The sequence below is a fragment of the Fusarium pseudograminearum genome, chromosome 4 (assembly GCF_000303195.2).
Source record: "Fusarium pseudograminearum CS3096 chromosome 4, whole genome shotgun sequence".
NCBI classification, from domain to species: Eukaryota; Fungi; Ascomycota; class Sordariomycetes; order Hypocreales; family Nectriaceae; genus Fusarium; species Fusarium pseudograminearum.
In genome coordinates this window covers 1,204,057-1,216,332 of record NC_031954.1, presented here as the reverse complement: position 1 = coordinate 1,216,332, position 12,276 = coordinate 1,204,057, and the positions used below count along the sequence as shown (strand labels likewise).

At 49.3% G+C, this 12,276-nt stretch overlaps 3 protein-coding genes across 3 annotated transcripts; 2 read left to right on the top strand and 1 right to left on the bottom strand.

Moving 5' to 3' along the window:
• Positions 1–1,950: 1,950 nt before the first annotated feature.
• Positions 1,951–3,648, bottom strand: FPSE_09098 (uncharacterized protein; the record flags this gene model as incomplete). The annotated part of the gene is made up of 3 exons (XM_009262215.1): positions 1,951–2,078; positions 2,131–3,372; positions 3,459–3,648. 3 exons carry the CDS (start codon positions 3,646–3,648, stop codon positions 1,951–1,953), a joined length of 1,560 nt encoding a protein of 519 aa, XP_009260490.1.
• Positions 3,649–4,909: 1,261 nt separating this feature from the next.
• On the top strand, positions 4,910–6,341 carry FPSE_09097 (uncharacterized protein; the record flags this gene model as incomplete). The annotated part of the gene is made up of 2 exons (XM_009262214.1): positions 4,910–5,049; positions 5,102–6,341. 2 exons carry the CDS (start codon positions 4,910–4,912, stop codon positions 6,339–6,341), a joined length of 1,380 nt encoding a protein of 459 aa, XP_009260489.1.
• Positions 6,342–9,489: 3,148 nt separating this feature from the next.
• On the top strand, positions 9,490–12,264 carry FPSE_09096 (uncharacterized protein; the record flags this gene model as incomplete). Its single annotated transcript, XM_009262213.1, has 7 exons — positions 9,490–9,566; positions 9,777–9,911; positions 9,983–10,236; positions 10,288–10,367; positions 10,417–11,039; positions 11,090–11,257; positions 11,316–12,264. The coding sequence occupies 7 exons, from the start codon at positions 9,490–9,492 to the stop codon at positions 12,262–12,264; spliced, it is 2,286 nt and encodes a 761-aa protein (XP_009260488.1).
• Between the last annotated feature and the right edge of the window lie 12 nt (positions 12,265–12,276).

Here is a 12,276-nt window from a genome sequence, read left to right as displayed (position 1 = left end):
CTGACTTTTGGCAAGGCTTTAGCTTCTGAGTATATTGGGCGTTTTCAATTATAATGTCAACTTGTCTGCATATGTCGAAACCTGAATTGACCATGATACAGTAGTAATGTCAATCTTACAGATGTTGTTAAGGTAAAAATGTAGACTGAACGATATGTCACTTCCGGTGGTCGGTCAACACATCAGTAAGTGACAGCTTCTTGTGTCTTAATACCAACCCCTGATTTCAACAACAGCGCCATAGGGTAAGAAGTAGATTGACTAGTGGTTCATTCATTGCTAAGTGCCTTCCCGATTCTTGTTTCTCGCGATTGGGTTATTGCCTGGATCACCTACCTAGCTGTATCCTATTAACAGTCCTCTCCTTGATCGTTCGGCCGACTTCGCCTGACTCAAGCATTTTATTTGACAGTCACAACTAGAGCTCCTCATACAAGCCAGTGGGCAGTAGAAAAGCTGCTCTCCTAAGTCTTAGAGTATAGAAATAAGTAGTCTAAGAAGCATAGTCTAAGTGGCATAAGATGTCCTAATAATTTATCTCTTATGCTCCCAGCTGTCAATTTTTCTGATACCCTGAGGTCAAAGAACAGGAACAAACTGCGTGCCTGAAACCTCCCGGTCGCCGGTCGGGCTATAATCGAGGCTGAATACCACCGGCCCTCCCGTCACGGAGCTGATAGATAATGAGACTTGTTCCGGGCAATAACAGACGGACAGTCTCATATCTTGAACCGGAGTTGTCATCGGAGCGGAGGCAATCATGATGGCCAGGTAAAGAATATACGTACCCCGAGATCGGTCTAGGCGGTTCTGGGCAGATATTTTGCATTTTGGCTCCCGACTTTGGAGTCGGTTTATCGGCTCCGATAACGAGGCCGCTCTATCCAGGATTGACCTTTGTATTAATCATTTTTGGTCAATAGTCTGCAGTTCATCTGGTCTTCCTTGGTTTTCATAGATAAAGCTAAAGATCAATACTGACTAGACAAGACTTCATCCATTGATAACGTAGATGCAGCTGTAAACTTAGATCTTCTGCGGGGCCGGCAATTGTTCCCGGTCAGCGTCCCTTGTCTTCCTACCCCACATTCTGACGATTCTTAAACACACCCCATCTCTATCTATCAGCTTTTCTGGCAAGACAAGACATGACGAGGCCGGACCGGACCGGACGCTGGAAGCTTCGAACTGTATAGAAAAAACATCTCCGGCTCATTTCAGCACCTTTATCCGTTCAATTACCGCCTGCAAACGCTTGATCAGAGATCTGAAAGAAGCCCCCCTGCTTGTCCTGCAGCGGAGCGGGACTTCACTGTGTCATGAAAAAACACCACGGACCGGGAGTGGAAGCGTAGGTTCGGCTGTGGCGATAGCTTCGTTGCCTCCAAACATCTATGGAGATCTTGTAGATAGCAACAAAACGGCATTCGAATCGTGAAATATCTATTGTATGCTTATGAAATGAACAATAAAGGTTAGAAAGAAGGAAGGAATGTATAATAGCCGTGTTTCGACTTGCAGTGCCTGCCCTTTGATGATATATGCGTATGCCGGCTCCATGATGAATCCTGGTCAAGTCTGTCGTCTCATACCGCCTATTCTGAGCCATCTCAATAAAGTGTTCGCGAAGCTTTCTCTTCACTGCGAGCACATACGGACCTTGTCATTCTTGGTGTTGAGGCACTGGAACCGTTCAACTTGACCCCCTACTGCAAGACCTTGGCAGCACACCCGTTTATTCCATATTCGGTTAAGAAGCATCCGCTCAATGAGGTTATCAGGTTGGACAGCTGTCTGATTCCTAGTCAATGCGTAGTCGGCTTGCACGTGCGCCTCAGTATTAAGAAATTTGTTTGTTCTTTCATAGGGGTCTATTCCCCTGTACAACGTTCATCTGGGTATTTTGCTTCCACCTTTTGCCAACCGTATTTTCCTTCAAATAACTCAAATTTATGGATCAATGTTTGTCATAACCATCTTGGTAACTGTAAACTCATCGATACCGTACTTGCTTCCTTCTCTTCCGAATCCACTCTGCTTGATGCCACCGAAAGGTGCGGCAGGATCACTGAGTACACCTGAATTCTCATATTAGTAAAGCCATGTAAACTTTTGCTGAAGAAGACTTACCGCAGTTGACACCAATCATACCGACTTCCAAAGCCTCTGCCACGCGATAACATCGGTTCACGTTCTCACTGAAGAAGTAACCTCCCAGACCAACTTCGCTGTCATTGGCAAGCTCGATAACTTCCTCCTCGGTATCAAATGCAAAGAAAGCAGCCACTGGACCAAAAGTCTCTTCGCTAAAGATCTTCATGTCAGGTGTCATGTCTGTCAACATTGTGAGGCCGAAAAAGTTGGGTCCAAGATCCGGTAGACGCTCGCCACCATGAATAAGCTTAGCTCCCTTGGAAATAGCATCTTCAACATGCTCAGCAGTTTTGACTACTGCACGACCATGGATAAGAGGGCCATGGGTCGTCTTCTCGCCGAAACCGTCTCCAATAACAAAGGTCTTGACAACGTCGAGGACCATCTGGACGAACTTGTCGTAAATGCTGCGATGCACAAAGATACGGTTGGCGCAAACGCAGGTCTGACCCGAGTTTCGGAACTTGGAGGCGATAATACCCTTGACGGCCTTTTCCAAATCTGCATCCTCAAACACAATAAATGGGGCGTTTCCGCCCAGTTCAAAGGACAGCTTCTTAACGGTTGAGGAAGATTGGTTCATGAGGAGTCGACCGACGCCAGTTGAGCCGGTAAACGAAACCTTCTTGACCTTGGGATGGGTTGTCAAGACTTTACCGACCTCAGCAGTGTTATCCAGCGCAGTAATGATGTTCACAACACCGGCAGGAATACCAGCGCGATGCGCTAGTTCAGCGAGTGCAAGAGCTGTTAGAGGAGCCTCAGCAGGAGCCTTGATAACAACGGTGCAGCCAGCAGCCAGCGCAGGTCCAGCCTTGCGGGTAATCATGGCGGCAGGGAAGTTCCACGGCGCAATGAGACCGCAAACACCCACGGGCTGCTTGATTGTTGATAGACGGCATGATGGGTTTGATGCCTCGATAGTCTCGCCATAAATTCGAGGAGCCTCTTCTGAGAACCATTCAAAGAAGTTCGCAGCGTAGACGGCCTCTGTCTTGGCATCCGACCAAACTTTGCCGTTCTCAAGAGTGATGAGTCGTGCAATGTCGTCGGCATTTTCCATCATGAGGTCATACCAGCGGCGGAGGTACCGGGCTCGCTGTCGTGCCGGTGTCTTGCGGTATGTTTTGTATGCGGCGTCAGCGGCAGCGATAGCGGCTTCGGTATCATTTGCGTCGAACTCGGGACAGCTTCCAAGCTTTTCAAGGCTTGCAGGGTCTGTAGAGAAATTAAAGTTAGAATATTTGCAAGTATATCGATCATGCCCAAGACTGGGCCGGGGTTGTATTGGTTGGGGTGCTTACTCTCGACAGAAAAGTCCTTGCCGGACTTTGCAGCTACCCATTGTCCATTGACGTAGCATGCGTTCTTGATGAGCGAAGGGTCGCTAAGCTGCACAAAAGGATAACATGCCAGTGACTCTGGTGTCGAATGTCGGGATGCAGATGAGCTGCATGATGTTGTGGGAATGCTACACACCTTTGGAGAGGTCATGATGCTTGTCGGTTTGCTGTTGCTTTATGGCTGTGATAACAGGGTTGTGTATGAGCAGACTACGACCTTCAATATGGCAGACAAGTTATGATGGAGGAGACAGTAGTTCTCTCATATATGTGGTATCTATGAGGAGCTCTTAGTATTCTTGCTTACAATTCCTTCGGTTCCCCACGTCGCTTCCGGTGATGGTCTTGTACAATAGTGACAGAACATGATAAGAATTTGACCGAGTTGGTGACTGCCGCAGTTAGTGCTACTGTAGCACTAACAGTGACGCTGAATTGCCGACATCTCTATTGGATCTGATCTCCATGATCCGGTCCCGTGGTCATTTTGGGAGCCGGGCCGGTAGGGGCGTGTATGATGGAGTAGAGGGCGTTTATGAGGGAAAAAGGTTACAGCGGAGAAGATGGAGGTGGGGAGGAAGTTTTGGTGGATGTCTCGGAACCGAGAGCGAGAACCGGCGGGGAGGATGGGAGCCGACAAGCTAAACCCCACGAAAATACAGACATGAGTAAAAAATAGGAAGCTTCTGGCGCTTCAATTGAAAACGCACAGACATTAGAAACACTCACATGGGACATTAGTCAAGGATTGAGTGGAACACGAACCGACATTCATTTCATCGAAAATTGACGTCTGGGGATCGATTTGCGGATGGTGGGGTAAAGGTGAATGAAGGCCTAACTAGACTCAACGAGTACACCTTCCATCCCGATCACGAGGACATCAAAGAACCAATTTGAAAGCCATTCCTATCATCAGTGGAAGCATAATAACTTTACAGTTCAACAGAGCAATACACAACAGCAGCAACATTAGACAGTGCAACACTATCCTATCAATACTTTCGCCATCAACCAAGGTACTCGCCTTCCTCGCTAAATCCACACTAATTGCTGGGTCTCTGAGGTGGCGTCCGAGCCTTACAATAGGTCCCGTGAGACGTTGCTCCGGCTCTGAGCCGGCCGGTCTCTCGACTCCGGCCCCACGAAGTCTCCATGAGCCGCAAACAATTGGCGATCAGCAGGGAGGCAGAAGCACATCGAGGCCATCCATCAACATTTTTAAACAATGGCCAACTTTTTAGTGCCACTGGCTTCCGAAAGCTCCAGCTGCTTGCTACCTATAATAGCTCCCTCCCCCAGCTTCTATCCATCCTCGAATCTCTTCAGGTCATCTTAAGTCTCTTTCCTCACATACACATTTTGAGATACCCCGAGGAAACCAATACTTTAATTATTTCACCACCTTCACGATGCCTTCTTTCACCGAGAACGCCGTTCGCACGGAGATTCCTGGCCCCGTCTCCAAGGCCAGCTCCAAGCGTCTTGATGCTATCTTCGACGCCCGTGCCGTTCACTTCGTTGTTGACTACGATAAGTCTCACGACAACTAGTGAGTACTAAACCAACAGACCCTCAAAACCCATGAAACTAACACTTTGCAGCATCGTCGATGTTGACGGCAACAAGTACCTCGATGTCTACGCTCAGATCGCCTCCATCCCTGTTGGCTACAACAACAACACCCTCATCGAGGCTGCCAAGTCCCCCGAGATGATCTCTGCTCTCGTCAACCGACCCGCCATCGGCAACTTCCCCTCCGACCAGTGGGTTGATATCCTCCGCAATGGTCTCATGAAGGTCGCCCCCAAGGGTCTCAGCTACATCTTCACTGCTCAGTCCGGATCCGAGGCCAACGAGCTGGCCTACAAGGCTGCCTTTATGCTCTACAGCCGCCGCAAGCGTGGTGATGCTGACTGGAACGAGGAGGAGATCAACTCCTGCATGGAGAACTCCAAGCCAGGCTCCCCTGAGCTCGCCATCATGAGCTTCAAGAACTCTTTCCACGGCCGTGGTTTCGGCTCTCTCTCCACTACCCGCTCAAAGGCTGTCCACAAGCTCGACATTCCCAGCTTCAACTGGCCCCAGGCTCCCTTCCCCGCTCTCAAGTACCCTCTCAAGGACCACGCCGAGGAGAACGCTGCCGAGGAAAAGCGATGCCTCGAGGAGGTCGAGCGTATCATGACCACATGGCACTGCCCCGTCGCTGGTCTTATCGTTGAGCCCATTCAGTCCGAGGGTGGTGACAACCACGCTTCCCCCTCTTTCTTCCAGGGTCTCCGTGACATCACCAAGAAGCACGGCTGTGTCCTCATCGCTGATGAGGTCCAAACTGGTTTCGGTGCCACCGGTTCCTTCTGGGGCCATGACCACTGGAACCTGAGCTCTCCTCCTGACATGGTTACCTTCTCCAAGAAGGCCCAGACTGCTGGCTACTTCTTCGGAAACGAGATGCTCATCCCCGATAAGGCCTACCGTCAGTTCAACACCTGGATTGGTGACCCAGCCCGTGTCATCATGTGCAAGGCTGTCATCCAGGAGATCCTCGACAAGAAGCTGGTCGAGCAGACCGCCCGCGTCGGTGGCAAGCTGTACGCAGAGCTTGAGAGCCTCGCTGCCAAGTACCCCGAGTACATCCAGAACCTCCGAGGAAAGGACCAAGGTACATTTATTGCCTTCGACACCAAGGATCCCGCCAGCCTTGTTCGCTCCATGCGCCACATCGGAGTCAACATCGGTACCTGCGGCAAGAACACTGTTCGTCTCCGACCTATGCTCATCTTCAACGAGGAGCACATTCCCGCCCTCGTTGGTGCCTTTGACAAGGTCATTGGTGCTATGTAAAAAGGTTACGAACTTGTGTGTCGAAAAAGAATGGAGGTTTGAGCATCAAATTTATCACTAGCGTTGCATTGTTATTTTACTGTTTTATACATGAGGCCTGTTATTGGGAACACCTCAGGGAAACGAAAAGGAGTGGGATACTGATATTGTTGAGCTGGTAATATACCCGGCGAAAGACGGAACTGGATCCACACAGAGTACTTTAGGATATGAGGAATGATAAAAAAGAATTACCATTAACTTAAGTTGAATTTTATTGTGATCCATGTGAAGTTTGACTAATAAGCGGCAATGGAACTGCTCTGGAGTTGTCAGACATAGACCCCGATAGCCCCAGCCATTGACATATAATGAGCTGCAAGATGGAACAGATTCGGCATTGTTCTGAGCCGCCTTAGATGTACCGCGCTTCGATCGGTAGTGCAGATACCCTAGTCAGTGAGCCTATAGTTCGGCAATCGATTCAGACGTACTCGGACTTTGGTGAACAAGGTGTGTGATTACACCGTTTCACCGAACCAGGATACACTAGCTGAGATGCTGTGGCTTACAGTAACAAGTGAGAAGATAGAGACTTGCATCTGTTAAAAGCGGTAATTCGACATACATATGCACGGCGAAAGCAACGCGTGTACATGCCAAGTACAATGCAGAGAGGAAGCACCCATGCCGGATTTTATCGGCTGAGTGAAAGGTTCTTCCAGATATTGCTCAAGAGGCTGGTGCTGTATGCACCACATGCAAGATGCAATCTCCAGATCCAACTTCCTTTTTCCTCAGTTCCGGGGGTCAGCTCCTTTGCGAGTGTGTCAGGCTTATTCCATTGGCTGGGGACCTTCTACTGCGTCTTGGGAAGGAATTGGTAAGAGATGCATTGGTGTTGCATGCCGCTCTGAGACAGCCACTGAAAAAGATGTGGCAGATGTGCAGCTCAAGGGTTATGCGAGCCATTGAGATCGTTAGGAGCGAACGGTCATTGTCGGGTCCGAGAATATGACGCTCGGATGACCGAGGATATTGTTTGTCTGTTGCGATCTGGGGTACAGGTTGGTGTGTTTCGTGCCGTTGATAGACGGCATACTCTGCATGAAGGTGACGATTCAGAACTGCCGATGCCCCTGCCCGGAACCGACAAACCCCATGACCATTCTGACAAGAAAACTGAAGAGACAACAAGGCTAAGGTCGTGGGTGTGAAACCCAGATGTGTTGGTCAGTAGACGCAAGATCTGACAAATTCATATTGGAGCTTGAGTATAGGTGATAGATGCGCAACGGATACACAGCATATTATAGCATCCTACCTATAGTGAGCTTGTGAGATCTTGCATATTGAATGAGTACCGTGCTTAATGTTCGATAGACGCTCAACCCCACAGATGCCAGGATATGGTCTATAAATCTTTCCTTGTCGCTCTGACATGCATTCCCTAAATAAAATGAGGCGTTGGTGGTCTGTGAGTTGAGATATGTGGCAGCATCGTGCAAGGGTAAACTGAGTAGAACGTTGTAGGCTGTTACCTTGATGTCTCACAGAATATGGTTATTTGTATTATCAGTTATACCTATAAGACATAGTACTATGTAGACAGGTAGCGAATAAAGTGTTGATTGATATCGAAGTTGACTGATCTTGACTGACTCAGTAGCTCAGATGGCCGGACCCTTGTCTGTTCTATGTGACATCTCCCCCAGATTTGAAACGTGCAGTATCATTCGCTCATATCATAAACATAGTAGGCTCGGTTACTTTAGAACCAAGACAAATCGGCCTTTCTTTTGACGCAAGGAATCGGTTGACATCTTACGATTCCAGAATTGTCTCGGAGACCTCCAAGACCAATAACTTTGTGATATTGCTCTCTCCGCCCCGCCCCGCTCCGCCGTAGAAGAAGAGAGAGCTCAAGATGATCCCTGGAAGACGCCTGTCTCCTATCTCACTAGCACTGCTGTATCTGTCTGTCGGGATCGACAGCCAACCGCATTCGAGTGCATGACAAGGTACAGAGCCTTGCATCCTGAAGAAGCCGAAGTCTCGACCGTCCCTTCTCCCGCCTTGAAGGAAACAAAGCAAAACCACGTCTCTTCATATCTGTAACCGATTGACCTCCCCGCACCAACCAGCTTATTCCAGCTGGGCTTGCAGCAACACCAACAGCTGCAAGCTCCTGAAAGGGCCAGGGTTGTTGCATTGTGACCTTGCATAGTTTATTAGCGCTACTCCCAACTCTGCCTAGAGATCAGCCTGCAAGCTCTCAGTTCAAATACATCTACTATCTATATTGAGGACAATCCCATGTAATTACTTCAGTTCAATCATACCTTAGCATCTGGAATACACCAGCAATAGATTTCCTCCAAAAATCGAATCCCCTCCTATCAACACTGGCTCACTGATAGGTATCAAAGACAAAGTGAATCCAATCCTGCGGTTCCGCTAACAGGACTAGTCTGGCGGGGCGCTAGTTTTATAGGATACTCCCCGCGTCTGTTTCCTGCCACTGTACCTGACTTTATTCCTTCTGTCTCTCACTCAGCTTCATTCACTTGGATGGACCTGACTTGTTTCAACCAGCAAGACGATCTTGTTTCAATCAATTCTACTATAACGGTGCTGCCCATTTCACCGAGTACCCATCATATCCACCTCTGTATCGAAGTTCAAAGAGAAGGAAGAAGGAAAAAGAAAGCACAGAAAATCCACCGAGTCTGAGACACCATCAATCAAACCTGCCTGCAAGAGTTGCTTCTGGAAATCTGACTCTTACCAATTGCATGGCCAACGTTCAGTCGCTGTGTTACGCTACGCCGAGTTGTGCATCCACTCACAAGGGTCCTGGATGGACAACTCGCTTCCTAAGCCTCCAGCTACTGAGCCTAGCCTTGATCTACCTCTACCTGTCCGTGGGCCGTAAAACCACTTCGATCCGCTCAACTTGAACCGTCAACTCCAATTACCATCGACCCTTCGAATTCCGTCATACTTCGTTCCTTTGTCGCCTCGTCCCAAACCCAAGCTCCCGACTCCTTTTGCTGGGATCCACGGGCCTCCCGTCGCTCGAGGTCCCGGGATTCCTTCAGCTCCGCCAGTCGCAACTTGAAAACCGGCCCCGCGCTACTGTACCTGGCGCATCTCCTTGTGACGGGAAATGGACAAGCAAGAACAGAACCTGCAGAAGAACAGGCAGCGCCAAGCCGAAAGAGAGCGCAAACGAGCCCTTCGAGCGTACGTTTCCATCTTTGCGCAATCACCTATCCCATTGCGCGCCCAGATTCCAGGTCGAGGAGGCACGATCAATACAGCACAAGGTGCTTAGATGTCTCCTTCTCAGCCTTGAACCTTGGATGTGCTCAGCCCAGCTCATATCCGTCGCCAGTTCACCTATCGTTGATATCAAATCCCTGGTCGCCCTTTACTGACTTGACTGGTCAATAGTTGCGACGGCTGCCGACGCCAGAAGGAGAAATGTGACGGTGGTGTACCATGCCGAAGGTGCACGCGCCTACGTCGACAATGCGAGTTCTTAGGTCCTACTGCTCGAGATGGCGAGGGTGGCGATAGCTCTGGAAAGTAAGCCACGAAGCTGTTCCTTGTGGTTTGAAAATCTTCACGTTACTGACTTATGTATCGCATGTGTGTAGGAATCGAAATGGTGCAAACAACGCTGAGCTCCTCCAGCGCATATCGTGTATGGAAAAGGTCATCTCGCATTATGCTGGCAATCTTGCTCTAGACACAGAATCACTAAAAGCCATGGCTGCGGCGATCGATAACAAAACCTTTGATGCATCCCAATTTCAACGACAGGTCCCGATCATGGATTCTCCAAGCTCCGAATATCTTGGAGCGGATGACGAGAACTACACTGTGCAGCCCCTGGACAATAACACTACACGTAAGTCTTACTGTGCTTGGTGAGATATCGCATTGCTAATCAAATTGATAGACTACTCAGGCGAATTCTCACATTGGAACTTCTCAATGCGGATAAAGCAGTGGATTGAGCAGTGTGTCCCAGAGCGTCACGTATGACTCCTACCTTACCTATCAAAACAACCAAGTTAACCATTTGTAGGATGCACCAGGTCCTCTCAGCTTCAAAGAATATTATCGTGCTGAGGAACTTCAGTCGGCCAACAACACACAGGCATCACTTTCTGCTTTGCCACCTCGATATGTTGCCGACTTCCTGGTTCAAGCATTCTACAAGCATGCCGAAACCAATTATTTTTACGTTGAACGTGGGTGGCTCACCGAACAGATCGACCTCATTTACCAAAATCCCGGTGCCTTTTCTCGACGCGAAGTCGGGACTCTCTGTATGATATGGATCATCTTCGCTATCGGTACTCAGTACGCATACCTGGATTCAATCACAGGTAGAGATGCACACGGAAAGTCCAATGACTCGAGTCCATTCTCTGAGGACACAATCGGTGTAATGTTCTACCAGCAAGCCTGCAAACTTGTTCCTGATGCCATCACAGTGGCGTCACTGGAAAGCGTTCAGGCGATTCTGCTCATTGGCATCTACACCTTGCCGCTTGATGCGTCAGGACTGTCATACATCTACCTTAATCTCGCAGTGAAACTTGCTATCCAGAACGGCATGCACAGGAAATGGCCTGCTGAAGGTCTTGATCCTTACGTTCGCGAAACGAGGAATCGTGTGTGGTGGACAGCCTATACAACGGAGAAGTATGTTCGCCTGGCATTCCTCCGATATTTCAAGACTAACCACTCAATAGGCGAGTTGGTATTTACCATGGACGACCACTATCCATTCAAAGTAAGGACGTGGATGCGGACATGCCTGTAGATCGACCAGATATCATGCCATCCAATGCCACTAGTATTGCACACATGCTTGCGACCCTGCGATTAAACCAAGCCCTTGGAAGAATCGCACATGAGATGTATGTAATATTTGCTACAGCGAGCCATTGATACTTCGGAAGCTAACTATTGACACAGCTCGGTGCTGCGAACCTCACAAAAGCATGGGATGAATGAGGGCTTGCAGCGAGTGATCGACATGAAAGAGGAGCTTCGGAAGTGGTGGGACTCCCTCCCTGAAACCGCATACCGTGACGAGGTGAATCCCCAGAACCCAATTTCGCGAGCAGACACACATCTCAAGTTGGAATATTGCCTTCTGCGGATGTATGCTGGGCGACCATTTATCTTGCCTCGCGAAGTCGTTCGCGGCAACGGGAGCACATCGAGTTCACCCGCCGATTCTAACAGTCAACGCCCCAACACTCCACACAAGTCAAATCCTCGATCAATCCTCGTAGCCGACTGCGTCGAGGCCGCCTTGACCATCGTCGATACCTGTCATCTACTACAGAACACAATTGGCCTTGCGCGCGCCTCATATACGGAATTCAGTTCTTGCCGTGCTGCCCTGCTTGTCATCATTACCCAATGCTTACAAAGGAAAACAGACCGGCTGCGTGATGCTCTGCGTACTGGCATGGCAATGATCAAGGAGATGTCGGCAGGTGGAGAGTCAGCCCGGTCGGAAGCGTCCCTTATCGAAGTTTTCGAACGTGCTATATCAAGACTTGACGCCACCCTTGATTCATCTGGCCGGGAGACTGATTACTCGCGGTTTAAAAAGTGGGAGTTATTATGGAAGAACGATGGGCCTGTTCCAGACTTCAGGCCAGAAGAATCACCCGAGAGCTCGATGGCGTTACCGCAGAACCCAAACACCTTCTGGAGAGGGAGCATGGGCACCACTGCACGACCTGGTATGCCAGCCATGCATGCTGCGAGTCCATTTGTGGGCATGGACGCGAATTTCCCGTCCGTGCCTCAAGTAATGGATGAGTTTTCGACGCTGTTTGGATACGGCTTTGGACCAAGCCCTGAAAACATGGGAGGCACGGCCAATGGAGGCATGTGGATGGGGCCATGAGCGATTGGTAAT